This window comes from Geotrypetes seraphini, chromosome 6, assembly GCF_902459505.1.
Source record: "Geotrypetes seraphini chromosome 6, aGeoSer1.1, whole genome shotgun sequence".
In the NCBI taxonomy this organism is placed as follows: Eukaryota; Metazoa; Chordata; class Amphibia; order Gymnophiona; family Dermophiidae; genus Geotrypetes; species Geotrypetes seraphini.
Genome location: NC_047089.1, coordinates 50,416,727 through 50,439,931, shown reverse-complemented (window position 1 = coordinate 50,439,931; position 23,205 = coordinate 50,416,727). Strand labels below are relative to the sequence as shown.

Genomic DNA, 23,205 nt, shown 5'->3' with positions numbered 1-23,205 from the left:
ACTCTTCTCTCCTCATCGTCTGGCCCTGGATGCATTCCTGCTCGACTGGACGGATCGGTTCCTCTATGCCTTTCCTCCACTGCCTCTGATGTTACGGACGTTGTTCAAACTCCGCAGGGACAGAGCCACCATGATTCTCATCGCCCCTCGGTGGCCTCGCCAACATTGGTTCTCCCTCCTGCTCCAGCTCAGCTCCAGGGAACCCATTCCTCTTCCTGTGTTTCCTACTCTACTTACACAACAGCATCAGTCTCTCCTGCATCCCAATCAGTCTTCGCTCCACCTGACAGCTTGGTTTCTCTCGGGCTGACCTCTCCAGACAATCTATCTCAGCCTGTTCGTCGCGTTTTGAATGCCTCCAGGAAACCGGCTACCCTTCAGTGTTACCATCAAAAATGGACCCGGTTCTCCTCTTGGTGTCTACTACATCACCACAATCCCACCTCACTGGCGGTGGAAACTGTTCTGGACTACTTGCTCTTTCTGTCCGACGCTGGCCTCAAGTCTACCTCAATCAGAGTCCACCTCAGTGCCCTCACTGCGTTTCATGAGCCTATCCTCAGAAAACCTCTCAGGGCTCATCCACTGGTTTCCCGGTTCATGAGAGGCCTCTTCAATGTCAAACCACCCCTGAAGCCCCCTCCAGTCGTCTGGGACCTGAATGTGGTTTTATCCGCTCTCATGAAACCTCCTTTTGAGCCTCTTGCCACGAATTCACTCAAATTTCTCACCTGGAAGGTGCTTTTCCTCATTGACATCACCTCTGCCAGGAGGGTTAGTGAGCTGCATGCACTGGTTGCCGACCCACTTTTCACTGTTTTTCACCATGACAAGGTGGTTCTGCGTACCCATCCTAGATTTCTTCCCAAGGTGGTCTCGGACTTCCACCTCAACCAGTCCATTGTATTGCCTGTCTTTTTCCCTAAGCCCCATGCTCATCCTGGGGAATAGGCGTTACACACTCTAGACTGTAAGCGTGCCATTGCATACTACCTTGACCGTACCAGGGCTCACCGCTCGTCCCCTCGGCTCTTTCTGTCCTTCGACCCTAACCGTCTAGGTCGCCCTGTCTCTAAACGGACGCTTTCCAACTGGCTTGCTGCCTGCATTGCGTTCTGTTATGCTCGGGCCGGTCTCTCACTGGAAGGTGCTGTCACGACCCACAGGGTCAGAGCTATGGCGGCTTCTGTGGCTTTCCTCCGCTCCACGCCCATCGAGGAGATCTGCAAAGCTGCCACTTGGTCCTCAGTTCACACGTTCACTACTCACTACTGTCTGGATGCCTTCTCCGGACGGGATGGACACTTCGGCCAATCTGTGTTACAAAATTTATTTTCCTAATGGCCAACCATCCCTCCTCCCTCTCTGTTAGCTTGGCGGTCACCCATGAGTTAAGAATATGCTGCCTGCTTGTCCTGGGATAAAGCACAGTTACTTACCGTAACAGGTGTTATCCAGGGACAGCAGGCAGATATTTTTACGTCCCACCCTCCTCCCCGGGTTGGCTTCTTAGCTGGCTTATCTTAACTGGGGACCATGCACTCCTCCGTCGAGCGGGAAGGCACCCGCGCATGCGCGGTGTGGCCAACTAGAACTTTCTAGTTAAAAAGGTCCGTACCGGGCCTCCGTCGGTGACGTCACCCATGAGTTAAGAATATCTGCCTGCTGTCCCTGGATAACACCTGTTAGTAAGTAACTGTGCTTTTTGTGCACATGAGAAGACATTTTGCATGACAGGGCTGGGACGGGGACAAATTTTTTCCCTACGTCACTGTACTCCAGAAGCAAAAGTCCTTCATCCCAGAAGACAGTTGCAATGGCTTTGCCTGCAGATTTTTCTGTCTTGAACTTTTTTGCTTCTACTGCATTGACTCCATTTTGGACTCAGGATCTCTGTGATAGACCTAAGTCTCATCTCCAGTCACCAAATGATGAAAAAGAATTTACTTGGTCTTCATGGAGCATCTCCAAGTTCTCCTGACAGCACTGGAACCTCATGGCCTTCTGATATGGTATCTGCATTCTTGGAACCCATCTTGCTGGACATGCCCAACTTTTTATGAATTATTTTCCAAACTGTACCTGCCGAGATGCCCATTTTTTCAGCTATTTGGATAACCTTAATTCATTTGTCTGGCAAAATTAAAGCCTCAACTTTCTTGCACATTTCTGTGGAAATTGCTTCCATAGGCCACCCAGTGTGAGGGTCATCTTCAGTGGACTCTCTACACACTTAAACTTCTTGCTCCAAAATTTTACTTTGTAAGATGATGGGGCAGACTTGCCTTAAACTGCATTCATGGATCTCCTCTGGCTTTTTCCCTTTTGTGAGAAATTTTATCACTGAATGGTGCTCCAGATCTAGTAGATTCTAACTTAATTCACACGAGAACTCTCCTGACATCCTGTTTCTTGAAATGTTAGACTCGCAGTCTCGCACTGAGCCACAACACTGTATAAGTAACCTTGAGACATGTCAACATGCACAGAGTTGTTTAACATGTTTGCTACTTAGGTTCATACTCGGGTAGATAAATTATTGAACTCCCCTTGTATATTGTCCCTTTTGCTGCTTTAGCAAAGACATACAGTCGACTTCACCTAAGTGCATGCTTTGTTTATCCGCACCCGACCACCATGGTCCTGTTTTTATACATTAAAGTCACTAGACATAAACTCTGGATATTTGCAATTCTGATAAGCACACAATCTGCTTATGCGCACTGATATCATAGGTCCTACCTCTATTCTTTCACGTAATGTTCACTCCAGTTAAAAAAAATCACAGATGATCCATGTGTTTTGGAACAACAGTCTAGGCTGGGCCATGTATTTGAACTTTCAGAACTGCACCGTGGCGTCGCGTGGTCAAAAATCACCACCATGCTGATGTCAGACGGCGCTTAGGCGTTATTACAGTAAACTTGTACATAAATTGGAAGGGCCTGTCCCCTGAGAGTGGTGTACTCCAGGTCCTCCCACAGTTACTCACACAGATGAACAACAGTATGGTCTCCCAATTAAACAGACGTATACACCACTTTCAAACGTAGCGAAGCTGTTGGCTTCAAGATGCCTGCCTGTTGAATATGAAAGCAACAAAAACCAAGGGATAATTGCAAACTTCAAACGTCATTACAGGTCACTCGTCCTAAGATATGTGGTGGCAGTGATCAATGCAAACTCGGAATTCTGCCCCCGAGCTGCTCATCTTGCGAGAAAAATTACAGTGCTCGACTCTCTTCACATGGTACTATGATTAAGCGCACACTCCGTTTCAGCGCATGTGGTGAACCGGTCCAAAGGGCTTGCACTTAAACGGAATTGACTATACTAAAGTTTTCCACAGAGCACTAGCCTATATACTGGTGAGATCACGGAGGGAAATCTGTTTCCTACCTCTTTCTGTTGGCAGGAGGGAAATATAACTCACTTTGGCAGGCTGGTGCAACAGTCCTAAATTAAAGGAAATTTAAAAGGTATGACTAAATTTAACAATATCCGACTATAGCATTGGGTCTAAAACATTTGAGCTACAGACTTTTTATCTAATTGTCTTGTGATTTCATTCTTAATATTTCTTTCTCAGGTTCCTTCATTCTTTACAGATGCAGAAAGGAGGTCTGTGTTGGATGCTGCTCAAATTGTTGGCCTGAACTGTTTGAGATTAATGAATGATATGACTGCAGGTATGAGAGAAATGCTTAATTTTTTATTTTCTATACTACCTAGTTTGAAAGTCAAGTTAAGGAAGGCTGTGCACAAAAAACCCAGCTCTGGTGTAGAATTTTGATATATATAAGTGTTCTGCTGTAGATCTAAGTGTGTATGTCATGAAGTGTTGCATTTATTATCTTACCAGTAAAGTTGAGGGCTACGTAGGCTTTTGTAGGATCTGTTCATTGACGGGCATATTTTTACATTTAAGTCATGGGCAGTCATTGGCAGGGAGTGGGTGATATGAGTTATGATTTTCTAAAAACTGTCAACATTTCAAGATTGGGATTTTCGGCCTGTCTTGTGTTGGTGAGTTAGATATTAACATACATTATCTGATTTTTAACTTCAAGTTTCAAGTTTAATAAATTCTTTGATTTGTTCGCTAGTAAGGGTCTCTGCACCTTAGGCCAACTCTTTACTAATGGTGCATAGATAGATTTTTGGGGTTTGAAAGAATATGGCAAGGGGAGCAGAATTGTACTTAATCAGGTGGTAGACTTCATTAAATGCTGTGCTCTGGCAGACTTACTGTGACACTCTTGGAGCGGACAGTACTGGGTGAAGGTGGATGGGGGAGTACTGCTAGATTTTATAAAGCTTTGTTCTGTTATGTCCCTTCTGGATTCCATACGCTAGGTGATTAATCCCAACCCGCAATCCAGACACCTTCTGAGCACATGCTCCTTCCCCTTAGACTCAGAGCTACAGCCATATCCAGTTTCAGTTTCTGCAAGCAATCCATGCAGAAGTCTTTTGAATTGCTCTGCTTTCTTTTCTTATTTTTTTGTTTAAAGTTCATTTTTTCGGTGGCTTCAGTGACTTGAGATCCCTTTCTGATGGTCCCCTGTTGACAGAAAGGACACAGTCCCATGGAGCCAGACTGCTGCTTCACAAAGAAACTTTGGTGGATCTGTGGAGCCAGCTGTGTGCCACCTTTCTTGGACTCGGAGTCCACTCACCTGGGAGTTTGCTTGCCCACTGACCTGGTCATGGGTTTAAGCGCAGGCTGTATGCATCTGGAGTGACTCCCCAGGTTTCAGGGTACAGGCTTCATTTCCCGCCCCTGATCATGTGGTGAGAATCCCTGGGGGCGGAGGTAACAGTCGGTGTCCGATCTTCAAGTGTGGTCCATTTGGAGCTATTCTGAAGCAGAAAATCCTTTTCTCCATTCAGCTGCTATATGAAAAGACTGACAGGCAAAGCACTTCAGTGACTCTTGAGTAACCCTCTTATTTCCTATAGGAACTTCGGGGGAGGCTTGTTAAATGTTTTAAAAGTAATTTTTTTTCACAGATTCTGAGGGTAGGTTTCAGATTTTGCTTATTTTGCCATTTTTGGCGCAAATTCGCTAATGGTGGCCATCTTGGATTTTAAATTATCTTTTTTTTTTTTTTTTTTCAAAAGTTTTATTTCTACTCAGAACCCCTCAGTTTGCACCAAAGTTATTTGGGATGGACTTCCCAGCTCCTAATCTGTTGAATGTGTGCATGATTGTGCCAGATTAGCAACTGTGTGCTGTAGCAGGTGGGGGAGGTGGCGGCAGCTTCAGACTTCACCTCCTCCAGGAACTCTAGGGCTGGGGAGGTGGCTTGGGTCCTTGACTTCAGAAAAAAATCTTGCCCAGAGGTTCTGGAGTCTGGCGCAAAATGTCTGTGCTCTGAGTTTGGGGACTCTTTGGCGCAGTGGTTTGGAATAGCCTGATCCTTTCTACCTTGGTTATTCTCCTTAGAAAATGACATGGGGACAAATTTTTCCCTGTCCCCGCAGGAACTCTATTTCCCCATCCTGTCCCCGTGGGTTTTGTCACGACCCTGCCCCATTCCTGTAAGCTCTGCCTTAACCACACATGCCTTGATCACTTATGATTTTAAAGTGTTTGAGGCTTGTCAGGTGAGGATGGAGCTTGCAGGAATGGGGCAGGTACAGGATGGAAAAATGAGTTCCCACGGGGATGGGGAAAAATTTGTCCCCATGTCATTCTCTAATTCTCCTTACAGGCTTGAAGATGGTCCAGCAAGTTGCCAGATCCTGTGGGGATTTTTCTGTGAGTATGCGCATTTCTGAAGGCTCTTTCATGGGGTGCTCATTCTACATTGTTCCTCAATGTTTTTCTGAGTTGCCTTTGTGCCTGTTTATTACTTCATGTTTTGAAGAGCAGACCGGTTCAAGAATCATTTATGTTGCTGGGGATCTTCCCCGAAACCCCACTTTGTCTTAGATTTGTTCAGGTATATTACTTGGCTTTGGGACTCAACTGGATATGGCTCTAGCTCTGTCTAAGGGGGAGGAGCATGTGCTTGGAAGGGGGTTGGATTTCTGCAACTCCAAGATTGTGGGTTGGGTGCATAGGTAATCTTACAGGGACTAACAGAAAAATATTGAAGGTAAAAACCTAATCTTCCAATGCATGCTCCAGCACCCACCAAATATAAACTAAGATGGGAGACTATTCTAGGTGGACAGTTTGAGCCTAAACAATGGAAAAATCTCCCTCGGACTTTGCTACAAGTCTTAGTATCTTATAGCATGGTGAATGGTTACAAAATGTTCGACAATGGCTCAGCCTTATGTTGGAGAAACTGTGGGTAGCAGGGCACTTTTTAACATATTTGGTGTGATTGCCACAATGCTTAGATTTTGAGGGGACTAAATTATGACCTTTGTCACAAATTCTCCATACTTTAATTGATAAAATATTTGAGAGGTTGTCTTTTAAAAGTGGGTTATTCTCTTTTAGTCACGAGTTGTGTAGATTGAATCCTCTACATTCTGTTATATAGACAACAGGAGGCTGTATATTAGGTGATCAATCCATGCTCATGAACTACTTATAGAAGGGTGTCAATCACATCTTTCAGCTCCTCTTCCTTCATTAGTGGAGTATAGTTCCCTCCAGTTTTTCATTGTGCAAGCAAACCAAGAGGAGTGTTCTGATCTGCTCTGTTTTGTTTTTTATTATTTTGGGGTCTTTTACTCCATTTTCGGAAAGCTTTAGTGCCAGAGGACTCCATATTTGGGGCTACTCTGCCTTTGAGAGAACGCAGACTGCAGTTCACAGGGCAACCCTCAAGTATATCTGATAAGCTAGCCTGCTTTGTGTTGCATAGACAAAATTCAAAATGAACTCCAAAGAAAACTGCTATCGATACTTAAAAGGATCCAATATGGAAGCAGAATTAGACAATAGTTTCTTGCAAGGGGACTACTGTGCACTCAAGATCACACTACACAAACTAAAAGTAACTAAATAATAAAAATAATTTGTGAGAACGACGTGTCCTCAGTGTGCATAGAAACATGATGGCAGATAAAGGCCTAGTCTGCCCATCCGCAGTAACCATGGTTAAGGGGCTGGAGGAGTTGCCGTACAGTGAGAGATTGGAGAAACTGGGCCTCTTCTCCCTTGAAAAGAGGAGACATGATTGAAACATTCAAAATACTGAAGGGAATAGACTTAGCAGATAAAGACAGATTGTTCACCCTCTCCAGGATAGGGAGAATGAGAGGGCACTCTCTAAAGTTGAAAGGGGATAGATTCCGTACAAACGTAAGGAAGTTCTTCTCCCTGAGAGTGGTGGAAAACTGGAACACTCTTCCAGAGTCTGTTATAGGGGAAAACACCCTCCAGGGATTCAAGACAAAGTGGACAAGATCCTGCTAAGCTGGAACGTACACAGGTGAGGCTGGACTCATTTAGAGCACTGGTCTTTGACCTGGGGGCCACTGAGTGAGCGGACTGCTGGGCACGAGGGACCATTGGTCTGACCCAGCAGCGGCAATTCTTATGTTCTTATGTTCCTCCTTTCTCTAGAGATCCCACGTGACTATCCCAAGCTTTAGGGTGGTAGATGCGTGGAACAGTCTCCTGGTAGAGGTGGTAAAGATAGAGACTGTCTGATTTCAAGAGAGCCTGGGATAGTATATATAGATATAGATATATATAGATATAGATCTAGATCAGGGATCTCAAAGTCCCTCCTTGAGGGCCGCAATCCAGTCGGGTTTTCAGGATTTCCCCAATGAATATGCATTGAAAGCAGTGCATGCACATAGATCTCATGCATATTCATTGGGGAAATCCTGAAAACCCGACTGGATTGCGGCCCTCAAGGAGGGACTTTGAGACCCCTGATATAGATGTATATATATATATACACACACACACACATACATATATATATGTACTAGTGTTTAAGCCCGTTACATTAACTGTCTGTCTGTCTTTCTTTATTAATGCCTCTCTCCCTGCTCCTGTCTCTTTCTTCCTTTCTTTCTGTCTCTCTCCCTCCTGGTATTTTTCTTTCTCTCTCCCTGGCACCCTTTGTCTGTCTGTCTTTCTTTCCGTCTGTCTCTCTGGTCCCCTGTCTGTCTTTTTCTGTCTGTCTCTCTCCCTGGCCTCCTTTGTCTGTCTGTATTTCTTATCCCAGGACAAGCAGGCAGCATATTCTTAACGCATGGGTGACGTCACCGACGGAGCCCTGGTACGGACCTTTTTAACTAGAAAGTTCTAGTTGGCCGCACCGCGCATGCGCGAGTGCCTTCCCGCCCGACGGAGGAGAGCATGGTCCCCAGTTTCTTCGTTTCCGCGGAGCAAAGAAGACGCATGTGCTTTCAACGGCCGTTGAAAAGCTAGTTTCTGCCTTCCTTCTCGCGTAATTTTTCGTTTTTCTTCTAATTTTTCCTTTCGGATTCCCTATTTTTACTTACAAAAAAAACAAAACAAAAAACTCGTCCAGTTTTCTTTATTTTTTCAGGCCGGCCCCGGCGGGGCCTGTTGCCACCATACAGGCCTCCGGATTCGATTTTGCGGAGGACGTGTTTCCCTTCATGCCCCCTCAACCGGGCTTTAAGAAGTGCCAGCGGTGTGCACGCCCGATCTCTCTCACCGACCCGCATAATTGGTGCCTGCAGTGCCTGGGTCCAGAGCATCGGGCTGACTCTTGCACCCGCTGTGCTACGCTTAAAAAGCGCACATTAAAAAACAGGAAGATCCAGCAAAATCTTTTATTCGGTACCGGATCTGCCATGGAACCTGCTGCGATGTCGACGGCACCACAAAAGTCGGCACCCACGACGTCGACACCACCTGACCCTTCTTCGGGGTCGTTGGGTCCAGGTAAGCCGGCTAAGAAGCTTTCCACTTCCCTTGAGCGCCCTCCTGCCACGGTTGCAACACCGGCCCTCCCGGCACCGCACCGACCCCGCAAACGCTCCGCTCCGATATCGGTGAGTGCCTCATCATCGGCCTCCTCATCGCCGGAGCGTAGAGCGGCACCTATGGTACCGAAGAAGAAAAAAGCGGTACCGGTGCCCCCCCCTGGATGACTGCATCGCGGCCATACTCCAAAACCAATTACAGGAGCAGCTCCAGCAACAACTCCAACAACTGTTGCTGGCGTTGCTGGCACCGCACCTTCCGGTACGGGACCGGTCTGAGCCTCGCACTGTCCCATCGGTGTCAACCCCCTCGGTACCGATTAATACCTCCATGCCTGTGCTCTTGGCTGAAACACCTACAGTGCATACCCGTACTGCTGCCGACCCTTCCCGGTCCCAGGAACGACATCTGTCTTCCTCTCCCGGTACCGCCTCGGTGCGCTCAGGCAAATCTCTCTCAAAGACCCGCCATGCCGAGCCTTCCACACCGATGTCCAAACGTGCACACCCTGACGTTAGAGACCCAGACTTGTGGGAAGACTCCCCGCACAGTACCGAAGAGGACGCTTCGTCAACCGACGAAGAACCCTCCATGACCGATACCGCCTCAAAACCAGAACAATCCTCTTTTTCTAAATTCCTTAGGGAGATGGCAGCAGCTCTTTCCATCCCCTTAGAGTCCGACTCTAAAAAGTCTCAGGCTTTCCTCGATGCCCTAGACTTTGAGCAACCTCCCAAGGAATTTCTAAAGTTGCCCGTCCACGACATCTTACGGGAAACTTTCTATAAAAACTGGGAGACTCCCCTCACTGTTCCCGGGGCCCCTCGCAAATTGGATAGCTTGTACCGGGTTATTCCAATCCCAGGGTTTGACAAACCTCAATTGCCCCACGAATCCCTCCTGGTGGAATCTACTTTGAAAAAGTCTCAGGGTTCCAGTGTATATGCCTCCACCCCTCCTGGCAGAGAGGGAAAAACCATGGATAAATTTGGTAAGCGCCTTTTCCAAAATGCCATGCTAGCCAATAGAGCCAACAACTACACCTTCCACTTCTCCTTCTATATGAAGCATCTGGTGCAACAGCTCTCCTCCTTACAGAAATACCTTCCTGAACGTAAGGTCCCTCTTTTCCAGCAACATATTTCCAGCCTCCTCCAACTCAGGAAATTCATGGTTCGCTCCATCTACGACTCATTTGAGCTGACCTCTCGCGCATCTGCCATGGCGGTGGCCATGCGACGTTTGGCATGGCTGAGAGTCTCTGACCTAGACATTAACCACCAGGACCGCCTGGCTAACGCACCTTGTCTGGGTGATGAACTCTTCGGAGAGTCCCTGGACTCAACAACCCAGAAACTCTCAGCACATGAGACCAGGTGGGACACTCTGATTAAACCTAAAAAGAAGACTCCACCTGCTCGCACCTTCATACCAGCGCAGTCTTCATACCAGCGCAGGTTCTCGGCCAGACCTCTCAACCCGCCTCAACAGCAGCCTCGCCGACCTCGTCAACAGCATCAATCTCAGGCTCGCTCACAGTCTCACCAACCTGCCAAGCCTCTCCCTCCGTCAAAACCGTCTCAGCCCTTTTGACTTTTTCCTCCAGGGCATAGCCAGTCTCCCACCATCATTGCCTCTTCCTCAGCCTATCGGAGGTCGTCTCCAAATCTTCCTCAGCCGTTGGGAGGTCATCACATCAGACCAATGGGTCCTCAACATCATTCACCACGGCTACTCTCTCAACTTCCAGACTCTTCCACCAGACCATCCTCCCGTAGAGTCTGCTTCTCACTCCTCCCAAACCCCCCTCCTCCTGAGGGAGGTCCACTCCCTCCTTCAGGGACCTCAACAAGTGCCTGGTCAAGGAGAAGTTCAGAATGCTCTCCCTTGCCACGCTTTACCCTCTTCTCTCTCAACACGACTGGCTATGTTCCCTGGACCTCAAAGAGGCCTACACTCACATCCCAATCAATCCGACTTCACGTCGCTACCTACGGTTTCAGATACAGCACCGTCACTATCAGTACAAAGTGCTACCTTTTGGCCTGGCTTCATCGCCCAGGGTGTTCACCAAGTGCCTTACTGTGGTGGCGGCCTTCCTCAGGTCTCACAACCTCCAGGTGTTCCCCTACTTGGACGATTGGTTGGTGAAAGCACCTACGTCTTCCACTTGTGCTGCAAGCCACTCATCACACCATCTCTTTCCTCCATCTCCTGGGGTTCGAGATCAACTACCCCAAGTCGCATCTGCTTCCCACACAGCGACTTCAGTTCATTGGAGCAGTTCTCGACACCACACTAATGAGGGCGTTTCTCCCCTCCGACCGTCAATGGACCCTGCTCCACCTCTGTCGTCAGGTGCTCCTTCATCACTCCATTCCTGCCCGACAGATGATGGTCCTCCTGGGCCACATGGCCTCGACGGTCCATGTGCTTCCTCTGGCGCGACTCCACCTCAGGACACCTCAATGGACTCTTGCCAACCAATGGTCACAGACCACGGATCTTTTTCTCATCCCATCTCTGTGACATCGTCTCTTCAGCAATCTCTTCAATGGTGGTTGAACTACTCAAATCTTTCCAGGGGTCTACTCTTTCATCTACCTCCTCACTCCATGATCATAACCACGGATGCCTCCCCCTATGCGTGGGGAGCTCACCTGGGAGATCTACGCACCCAGGGACTCTGGACCCCTCAGGAGCGTCAACATCACATCAATTTCCTGGAACTCAGAGCCATGTTCTATGCTCTCAAGGCCTTCCAGCACTGTCTCTGCCCTCAGGTCCTTCTCCTGTGCACAGACAATCAGGTCACCATGTACTACATAAACAAGCAAGGCGGCACCGGATCTCACCTCCTTTGTCAGGAGGCTCTCAGCATCTGGACCTGGGCCACGGCCCACAATCTCTTCCTCAAGGCTGTCTATATCCAGGGCGAACAGAACTTCCTGGCCGACAATCTCAGCCGCATCCTTCAACCTCATGAGTGGACTCTGGACCCTTCAACACTCCACTCCATCTTTGCTCGCTGGGGCACTCCGCAGGTGGACTTCTTTGAAGTGCCTCACAACCATCAGCTACCCCAGTTCTGTTCCAGACTCTTCTCTCCTCATCGTCTGAACCCAGATGCATTCCTGCTCGACTGGACGGATCGGTTCCTCTATGCCTTTCCTCCACTACCTCTGATGTTGCGGACGTTATCCAAACTCCGCAGGGACAGGGCCACCATGATTCTCATCGCTCCTCGGTGGCCTCGCCAACACTGGTTCTCCCTCCTGCTTCAGCTCAGCTCCAGGGAGCCCATTCCTCTTCCTGTGTTTCCTACTCTACTTACGCAGCAACATCAGTCTCTACTGCATCCCAATCTGTCTTCGCTCCACCTGACAGCTTGGTTTCTCTCGGGCTGACCTCTCCAGAGAATCTGTCTCAGCCTGTCCGTCGCATTTTGGATGCCTCCAGGAAACCGGCCACCCTCCAATGTTACCATCAGAAGTGGACCAGGTTCTCCTCTTGGTGTCTACTGCATCATCACGATCCCACCTCATTAGCGGTGGAAACTGTACTGGACTATTTGCTCTCTCTGTCCGACGCTGGCCTCAAGTCTACCTCAATCAGAGTCCACCTCAGTGCCATCACTGCGTTTCATGAGCCTATCCTCGGAAAACCTCTCACGGCTCATCCACTGGTTTCCCGGTTCATGAGAGGCCTCTTCAATGTCAAACCACCTCTGAAGCCTCCTCCTGTCGTCTGGGACCTGAATGTGGTTTTATCAGCCCTCATGAAACCCCCTTTTGAACCTCTTGCCACAACTTCGCTCAAACTTCTCACATGGAAGGTGCTTTTCCTCATTGCCATCACCTCTGCCAGGAGGGTTAGTGAGATGCATGCACTGGTCGCCGATCCACCATTCACTGTTTTTCACCATGACAAGGTGGTTCTGCGTACCCATCATAAATTCCTTCCCAAGGTGGTCTCGGCTTTTCACCTCAACCAGTCTATTGTGTTGCCTGTCTTTTTCCCTAAACCCCATTATCCCAGGACAAGCAGGCAGCTATTCTTGACTGATGGGTGACGGCACCGACGGAGCCCCGGTACGGACAATTTTAGAGTGATCTCACTCTAAGAACTTTTAGAAAGTTCTAGCTCGGCCGCACCGCGCACGCGCGAGTGCCTTCCCGCCCGACAGAGGCGCGCGGTCCCTCAGTTTCTTAGTTTCCGCGGAGCTAAGAAGACGCGTTTTCAACGGCTGTTGAAATTTTTTCTTAACTTGCCTTCCCGCTCGCGTAAACGTTTGATTTCTTTAACCTTTCTTTTATTTTGATTAAAAAAAAAAAAAAAAAACAATCTTATATTTTTTTCTTCAATTTCGGTTTTTCCCCGGCGGGGCCTTCTGCCACCATCGAAGCCTCGGCCTTCGATTTGGCGGAAGCCGTTTTCCCTTTCATGCCCCCTCAACCGGGTTTTAAAAAGTGCCAGCGGTGTGCTAGGCCTATATCTCTCACGGACCCACACAACTGGTGCTTGCAGTGTTTGGGTCCTGAGCATCAGGCCTCTTCTTGCACCCGCTGTGCTACTTTAAAGAAAAGAACTTTAAAAAATCGCTTAATTCAACAGCGTTTGTTATTCGGTGCCGAGATGTCCGACCCCGTTCCTTCGACTCCGGCTTCGGCACCGCTTCAGTCGGCACCCTCGTCTTCGACGCCGCGTGATTCCACACCGGCATCCCAACAGTCAGGTAAGCCGGCTAAGAAGCCTTCCCCGCTGGAACGTCTTCCGGCCTCGAGTGCAGTGAGCCCAGTCCTGCCGCCGGTTAGACGCCAGCGGAAGCGCTCCGCCCCTATTGAGGTGAGTCCCTCGACATCGGGCTCCTCATCTCCGGGGCGTAGAGCGGCACCGCAGGTACCGCAGAAGAAAAAAGCGGTACCGGTGCCATCCCTCGATGACCGCATTACGGCCATCCTTCATGTGCAGCTTAAGGAGCAATTAGAACGACTCCTTCCTGCTATAATGACACCGAACCTTCCGGTGCCAGTCCGCACCGAGCCATCGGTACCGGTTGTACATCAACCCGTGTCGGTACCGGTTGTCGAACCTGTCTTACCTGCTTCTACTGTCTCGGTACCGCTTCACCTAACTTCATCGGTATCGATGCCAGTCCTTGCACCGGAGCCGACAGCTCACCATCAATCGGTACAGACTTCGGCACCGGTGCGACCGATAACATCGCCTGACTCGGTATCGATGAGGTCGGGTAAGTCGGTACGCAAAACCCGACACATGCAAACATCGACACCTGAGTCTCGGGACCATTCTTCCCATGTCAGAGACCCTGATCTGTGGGGGGACTCAGAGGAACCCTTTCTTTCTGAAGGAGAATGTTCCTCAGAGGAGGAGGATTCGGCTCTCCCTGACCCATCCTCCAAACAGACCACTTCCTCTTTCTCCAATTTCTTGAAGGAGATGTGTGAGTCTTTGTCCATTCCTTTGGAGGCTGAATCCAAAAAGTCTAAAGCTTTTTTGGATGCCCTTGATTTTGATCAGCCTCCAAAGGAATTTTTGAAGCTTCCCCTTCATGACATCTTGAGGGAAACTTTCTATAAAAATTTAGAGACTCCTTTAACTGTTCCAGGGGCCCCACGTAAACTGGATTCTCTATACAAGGTAATTCCCATTCCTGGGTTCGACAAGCCTCAACTTCCACACGAATCCTTATTTGTCGAATCCACCCTTAAAAAGACTTCAGGAGCCAGTGTATATGCATCTGTCCCTCCTGGCAGAGAAGGAAGGGCCATGGATAAATTCGGTAAGAGGCTCTACCAAAACGCTATGTTAGCAAATAGAGCTAGTAATTATGCTTTTCATTTTTCTTTTTATTTAAAGCATCTCCTTACCACCATGGCTTCCTTCGAGAAGTATCTTCCTTCAAGAAAACATCCATCTTTTCACTCCTGCTTGTCGTCTCTATTCCAACTTCGTAAGTTTATGGTTAGGTCCATATATGACACCTTTGAACTTACATCCAGAGCGACAGCTATGTCGGTGGCTATGCGCCGTTTGGCCTGGCTTCGGGTATCCGAGCTTGATGTTAACCATCAAGATCGGTTAGCCAACGCCCCATGCCTAGGGGATGAGCTCTTTGGGGATTCCATGGACTCTACCACCCAAAAGCTCTCGGCTCATGAGACGCGCTGGGATACCCTGCTCAAGAATAAAAAGAAGCCTCCTCCAACAAGACCATACAGGCAGCAATCGGCTTATCAACGCCGTTTCACAGCCCGTCCATTACCTACCACTGCTCAACAACCTCGACGTCAGAGGCAACAGCAACGTCAGCCTCCCCGACAGCAGCAACAGCAGCAACCTGCGAAACAACCTCCTCAGCAGAAGTCACAACCCTTTTGACTTCATTCTCCGCAGTATAGCCAGTATCCCTGTTCCTGTTCTCCTGCCTCAACCAATAGGAGGTCGACTTTCTCTGTTCTTCAGCCGGTGGGAAGTAATCACTTCGGACCAATGGGTCCTCAACATCATCCGCCACGGCTACTCTCTCAACTTTCAGACTCTCCCACCTCAAAGCCTGCCAAAAGAGTCTGCTTTGAACAGTCCTCAATCAGCCCTCCTTATTCAGGAGGTCCAATCCCTCCTCCTTCTGAACGCTATAGAGGAAGTTCCTCTAGATCAAAAGGGGCAGGGATTCTACTCCCGTTACTTTCTAGTTCCCAAAAAGACAGGAGATCTCAGACCCATCCTGGACCTTCGCGATCTCAACATTCATCTAGTAAAAGAAAAATTCAAGATGCTTTCTTTAGCCATACTTTATCCCCTTCTAAATCAAAACGACTGGCTATGCTCCCTCGATCTCAAAGAGGCTTACACTCACATACCGATCAATGTAACCTCAAGACCATATCTCCGATTCATGATCAATCATTGTCATTACCAGTACAAGGTGCTGCCCTTCGGTCTTGCCTCATCTCCAAGGGTATTCACCAAATGTCTCATTGTGGTGGCGGCTTTTCTGCGCTCTCACCACCTGCAGGTATTTCCTTACCTGGACGATTGGTTGATCAAAGACACTTCTGCCCAAGCGGTCCTTCTGGCCACCAACCAAACCATCCAGTTTCTGCAACTTCTGGGATTCGAGATCAATCTACCCAAATCTCATATCATTCCCACTCAGAGACTTCAATTCATTGGAGCGATCCTAGATACACTCCTCATGAGAGCTTTCCTGCCATCCAATCGACTTCAGACCCTTCAGTCTCTATGTCACCAGGTACTTCCTCTGCCGTCCATCTCAGCAAGACAAATGATGGTGCTCTTGGGACACATGGCATCCACAGTTCATGTCACACCTCATGCCCGTCTTCACCTGCGCACTCCTCAATGGACCCTTGCGACCCAGTGGTCCCAAGCGTCGGACTCTTGCTCACGACACATATCTGTGACATCATCTCTTCGTCAGTCTCTGCAATGGTGGTTGGTATCCTCAAATCTATCCAGAGGTCTTCTGTTCCATCAGCCTCCTCATCAACTAGTCATCACCACCGACGCCTCTCTGTACGCATGGGGAGCTCACTTGAACGAGTTCCAGACTCAGGGTCTTTGGTCAGCCCAGGAAAAGAAGCATCAAATCAATTTCCTGGAACTCAGAGCGATGTTTTACGCCCTCAAGGCCTTTCAACACCTTCTCTTTCCTCAGGTCCTTCTGTTGTGCACAGACAATCAGGTTGCGATGTACTACATCAACAAACAGGGTGGGACAGGCTCTCGCCTGTTATGCCAGGAAGCCCAGAAGATCTGGAATTGGGCCATAGATCATCATCTCTTCCTGAAAGCTATTTACATTCAGGGGAAACAGAATTCATTAGCGGACAAACTCAGCAGAATTCTCCAGCCTCACGAGTGGACACTCGACCCTGTAACTCTACAGTCTATCTTCACTCAATGGGGCACTCCTCAGATAGACCTCTTTGCAGCTCCTCACAATCACCAGCTGCCCCGTTTCTGCTCAAGACTTTACTCTCCACACCGTCTCACAGCAGATGCTTTTCTCCTCGACTGGTCGAATCTGTTCCTGTACGCCTTCCCTCCTCTACCTCTCATGTTGAGAACCTTGTTCAAGCTCAAGAGGGAACGAGCCACCATGATTCTGATTGCTCCGAGGTGGCCCAGGCAACATTGGTTCTCCCTTCTACTTCAACTCAGTTCCAGGGAACCTTTTCTTCTTCCTCTGTTTCCTTCTCTGCTTACGCAACAGCAGGGAACCCTTCTGCATCCCAACCTCCAGTCTCTACACCTGATGGCTTGGTATCTCTCGGGCTGAACTCGACTGATACTCTTTTGTCTCAGCCCGTTCGTTCCATTCTGGATGCCTCCAGGAAACCAGCCACTCTACAATGTTACCATCAAAAGTGGACGAGGTTTTCTTCCTGGTGTCTTCTTCATCATCTTGATCCCACTTCCCTAGCGGTGGAGACGTTGTTGGATTATCTTCTTTCTTTGTCTGATTCTGGCCTGAAGTCCTCTTCCATCAGGGTCCACCTCAGTGCCATTGCAGCTTTTCATGAGCCAGTCCATGGAAAACTTCTTTCAGCTCATCCCCTGGTATCCAGGTTCATGCGTGGGCTTTTCAATGTGAAACCACCTCTTAAAGCCCCTCCGGTTATCTGGGATCTCAATGTGGTTCTTTCCGCTTTAATGAAACCTCCATTTGAACCTTTAGCTACCTCTCCTTTCAAATTTCTCACTTGGAAGGTACTTTTTCTTATTGCCATTACCTCTGCCAGGAGGGTCAGTGAGCTTCATGCACTGGTTGCAGATCCACCTTTTACGGTTTTTCACCGTGACAAGGTGGTTCTGCGTACACATCCAAAGTTTCTCCCCAAGGTTGTTTCTGAATTTCATCTCAACCAATCCATTGTTTTACCTGTTTTCTTTCCAAAACCTCATTCTCATTCTGGGGAACAAGCTCTGCATACTTTGGATTGTAAAAGGGCTCTTGCTTACTATCTGGAGCGTACGAAACCCCACAGATCAGTTCCCCAACTCTTTCTGTCCTTTGATCCGAATAAATTGGGACGTCCTGTTTCTAAACGTACGTTGTCTAATTGGCTTGCAGCGTGCATTTCATTCTGTTATGCTCAGACCGGACTGACACTGGAAGGTTCTGTCACAGCCCATAAAGTCAGAGCAATGGCAGCATCTGTAGCTTTCCTCCGTTCCACTCCTATTGAGGAAATCTGCAAGGCTGCTACTTGGTCCTCAGTTCACACTTTTACATCTCATTATTGTCTGGATACATTCTCCAGAAGGGATGGTCACTTCGGCCAATCTGTTTTGCAAAATTTGTTTTCTTAATGGCCAACCTTCCCTCCATCCCTCTTTTTGTTAGCTTGGAGGTCACCCATCAGTCAAGAATAGCTGCCTGCTTGTCCTGGGATAAAGCACAGTTACTTACCGTAACAGGTGTTATCCAGGGACAGCAGGCAGATATTCTTGCGTCCCACCCACCTCCCCGGGTTGGCTTCTTAGCTGGCTTATACTAACTGAGGGACCGCGCGCCTCTGTCGGGCGGGAAGGCACTCGCGCGTGCGCGGTGCGGCCGAGCTAGAACTTTCTAAAAGTTCTTAGAGTGAGATCACTCTAAAATTGTCCGTACCGGGGCTCCGTCGGTGCCGTCACCCATCAGTCAAGAATATCTGCCTGCTGTCCCTGGATAACACCTGTTACGGTAAGTAACTGTGCTTTCTCATCCTGGGGAACAGGCATTGCACACGCTGGATTGTAAGCGTGCCCTTGCATACTACCTTGACCGTACCAGGGCTCACCGCTCGTCCCCTCAGCTCTTTCTGACCTTCGATCCTAACCGTCTAGGTCGTCCTGTCTCTAAACGGACGCTTTCCAACTGGCTTGCTGCCTGTATTGCGTTCTGTTATGCTCGGGCCGGTCTCTCACTGGAAGGTGCTGTCACGGCCCACATGGTCAGAGCTATGGCTGCTTCTGTGGCTTTCCTCCGTTCCACGCCCATCGAGGAAATCTGCAAGGCTGCCACTTGGTCCTCAGTTCACACGTTCACTACTCACTACTGTCTGGATGCCTTCTCCAGACGGGATGGACACTTCGGCCAATCTGTGTTACAAAATTTATTTTCCTAATGGCCAACCATCCCTCCTCCCTCTCTGTTAGCTTGGAGGTCACCCATGCGTTAAGAATATGCTGCCTGCTTGTCCTGGGATAAAGCACAGTTACTTACCGTAACAGGTGTTATCCAGGGACAGCAGGCAGATATTCTTACGTCCCACCCTCCTCCCCGGGTTGGCTTCTTAGCTGGCTTATCTTAACTGGGGACCACGCTCTCCTCCGTCGGAGGGAAGGCACTCGCGCATGCGCGGTGCGGCCAACTAGAACTTTCTAGTTAAAAAGGTCCGTACCGGGGCTCCGTCGGTGACGTCACCCATGCGTTAAGAATATCTGCCTGCTGTCCCTGGATAACACCTTTTACGGTAAGTAACTGTGCTTTTCTGTCTCCCCCCCCCCCACACACACTTTGCAGAAGCAGCAGCGGTATTTCCCTTCCCCTCCAGGTCCCTGTGAAGTAGTAGCAGCATTCCCCCCCCCCCCACTTTCCTTTGCAGAAGCAGCAGTGATAGTTCCCTTCCCCAGATCCCTGTGAAGTAGTAGCAGCATTTCCCCCACCCCATTCCCTTATCTCCCTCCTCCCCCACTTTCCTTTGCAGAAGCAGCAGCGGTATTTCCCTTCCCCTCCAGGTCCCCTTGCTGCCACAAATGCAGGACTCTACTCTTTGGCGATCGTGGTGGCTGATCCTCTAAAGAGCAGCCTGCGATGGTGGCCGGCTTTAGCGAACCTCGCAGGCTGCTCTCCAACTCGGTAGCACGTTCCCTCTGACGCGATCCCGGGGACGCGGGCAGGGAGAGAGCTTGCCTGGCTTCCCTGGTGAGTGAGGGCGGGAGGAGGGGAGTGGCCAGAATGTTCCCTGCCGCCGGGTTGGTGGCCACGGATCACACACCACAGCGGCAGGGAACATGAAATCCTAAGTGTGCATGTGTGCTTAGGCTTTTATTATATAGGATATTTTTTTAATAAATTGATTGTCCCTGAAGTTGGTTGACCGTGTCCCTTCCCTACTCCTTTTTTCTGGTTTACATTTTTGCACATGGGGTTGTTGCCTCTGTGTTGTGGGATATATTTCTCTGATAAACAAAGCAGAACTAATCAAGGACTACATAATGCAAGTCCAACCAAGTTTATTACTAGAAACTGAAACCTGCTTGCGATTTAACAGGATAATAAGAGACTTTTTCTAGCCAATTGTAAAATACTATATCTATGCAGAAATTTAAAAAAAAAAAAAAAAGAGGAGGGTTAGCAATCTATAAGAATTCTTTTGAAGTCACTATAACCAATGATTACCTCTCAGCATTACTAAAAATCATAGCATGGGAAATAAGACCCCTCCCTAAAAGACAAACTAATGTATGCCATCTGCTACTGCCTGCTTGTGAAATGGCTAGAAACCAAAGACCACTTCAGTGCCTTTCTAATCAATCTAATGCTGCAAGACAACACTACGCTAGTTGCAGAAGACCTGAACATACACTTAGACAAGGACGCCTCTTTCCTGGAAGACATATCTGGAGATCTATCCTTCCAAAAAAAACCTCAATAAAGGTCAACAGCTAGACTTTATAATAAGCAATAGAAAAAAGAAAACCAACCTAAAGATAATATTTTAAAAACTGGATGCTTGTAATATGATTGAACTACTTCCTAGCATACGTCGCCATCTACTGGTAAGAACACAAAAATAGAATTACCAAAGAAATGAGTCAAAATAGACAATATCATTCTGTCAAAATTGGTTGAAGGGAATGGGATTTTTATATACCACTTATATTAAGCAGTTTACAATAAAAAAGCTTCATACTAGAAAAATCCCTAGCCGTCGACAAATAGAATGAGAACACTGAAGAAGTGCTGGACAAAATATACCCTAAAAGAGTGGGGAAAAAAATGTAGATAGAAGAAACTCCTGTTTCACAGAAGAATTACTATCACTGAAATAGGAATGCAGGGACCTAGAACAGAAATGGAATAAGCAGCAAACTGAAGAAGACAAAAGATCAGCCACTACAAAACTAGCTAAATGTAATTCCAAACAGATCGAAAAAGGAAAACCCAGATTTGAAAAAAATTCAAATAACACGCTTTCTAGCCAGCAGCTGAACTGGCAACCTCAGAACTGACACTAACAAAGGGAACACAGCAAACTGCATAGAAGTATTAGGAAACAGCACAAAATCAAGAGAAGACTCTCCACAAACAAAATGCCTTGCAGACAGGTACTGGGACAAATTCTCCCCAATCACAGAAACAAAATTAATAAGGTTACTACCCAAATTCACAAATATCAATGCTCATTTGGATATATGTCCAATTTTCCTGCAAAAAAATCCATCAAAAATATACTACAATTATCTATAAGACTGGCTGAACAACTTACTAGAAAAAAGAATATTCCCCAAACACCTAGAAAAAGTCATTCTAACACCCATCCCAAAAGTTCAAAAAGGAGAAAAAAACGATGTCAAGAATTACAGACCAGTAGCTTTAATCCCACTTATGTCAATCTATTAGAAAGTGTGGTAACAAATCACAAAGTACCTGGAACACCATACATTACATTACACCATACAATGGGGATTCAGAAAACACGATAGCACTGACATTACTCAGTGCCCTGACATCCTAGATTTAGAACACACATGAGCACTGGACAACAAGTCCTTGCACTACAATTTGACTTGGCTAGTGCATTTGATATAGTAGACTGATCCTAAACTTACTAGGGATAAGCAATAAAGTGCACACTTGGCTAGAAGAATTCCTAACAAACAACATACAGCATAACAATGAATGGAGAAACATTGGAAGAATGGTCAACATCAAGCATAATATCCCAAGGCTCACCATTCTCCCCAATACTTTTCAAGGTACTGATGTCAACACTTAGACAAGAAAGACCTCACTTACCTCTATGCAGATACCGTGTTTCCCTGAAAATAAGACTGTCTTATATTAATTTTGGGCCCAAAAAAGGCACTAGGTCTTATTTTTGGGGTATGCACATGATCATCTCTCCCTCTCCTTCACCCCAATTCTTCCTCTTTCCTTTCACCACATGTGCAGCGTCTTTCCTCCCCTCTCTCCCTCCCATCCCCCTGTGTAGCAGAAGTTTGCCCAACTTCTATCCTTCCCTCCCTCCCTCCCATCCCTTGTGCAGCAGAACCCTTGCCCAGCTTCTATCCTTCCTTTCCTCCATCCCTCGTGCAGCAGAGAGAGGAGAGAAGACTGTGAAGGAGATGGGTGCCAGACCAATGGCGGGGAGGGTGGAGGGAGAGATGCAAGGGAGAGGCACAGTAACAAGCTCAGTAACAGAGCAGATGCCATATGGAAGAGGCAGCGATAAGGCAGAGAGTGGATGGATGGAAGGAATAGAATGACGAGAAGATGAGGAAAGTAGAAACCAGACAAAGGTAGAAAAAAAATTTCTATTTCTATGCTTTAGGATAAAGAAGTATATTATTTAGGTTGATAAACATTTTATAAATGGCAATTGTACAGAATATTGGGCTAGATTCACTAAGAACACCAATCGTGTCCCGACCACTTTGCGATCACTTAGCGACCCCGACCCAATTCACTAACCTTACATCCGATCCGCACATGCAAATGAGGGGGAACAGCATGCAAATATAGGCAGGCAGTGATTCACACAAAAAAAAAAAAGAGAGACACCGACTGGGCTAGCCGATCAAAAAATGAGCGACTGCTGAGGACCAGTCGCTCCGGTCCTTTTAGACTGCCCTGCTCTCTGTCACAACTCGCCTCTCGCTGCCCTGCTCTCTGTCCCAACTTGCCTCTTGCCACCCTGCTCTCTGCCCTGACTTGCTGCCCTGCTGTCTGCCCCAACTCTCCTGCTCTTCTTCGCAGTGCGAGCCTGTGGTTTTAACCCGCGGATTAAAACCACAGTCTCTCGAAGTAAAAAAGTTTGTTTGTTTGTTTGTTTTTTTAAATTAAAATACTCTGTAAGCATGCGCAGACCATCTACAGACAAAGAAGATGGTCTGCGCATGCGTCGGGATTGCTGTTCAGCGATCCGTACGGTCGGTTGGGGGCATGGTTGGCATGATCACCTCCATTTGCATGCGATCATGTTGTGAATCAGGTGGCCGGAAACCTCATGGATCGAATCTCTAACAGATCGGATCTGTGAGGTTAGTGAATCTAGCCCATTGTTTCTTTT

At 47.9% G+C, this 23,205-nt stretch overlaps 1 protein-coding gene across 1 annotated transcript in view; it reads left to right on the top strand.

Moving 5' to 3' along the window:
• The window catches only part of HSPH1 (heat shock protein family H (Hsp110) member 1), a 161,714-nt gene that overhangs the window by 33,686 nt on the left and 104,823 nt on the right, over window positions 1-23,205 (top strand). Inside the window, exon 5 of the mRNA XM_033950106.1 lies at window positions 3,590-3,689. Within this exon, the coding sequence (XP_033805997.1) occupies window positions 3,590-3,689 (100 nt within the window). The remainder of the gene's footprint in view (window positions 1-3,589; window positions 3,690-23,205) is intronic.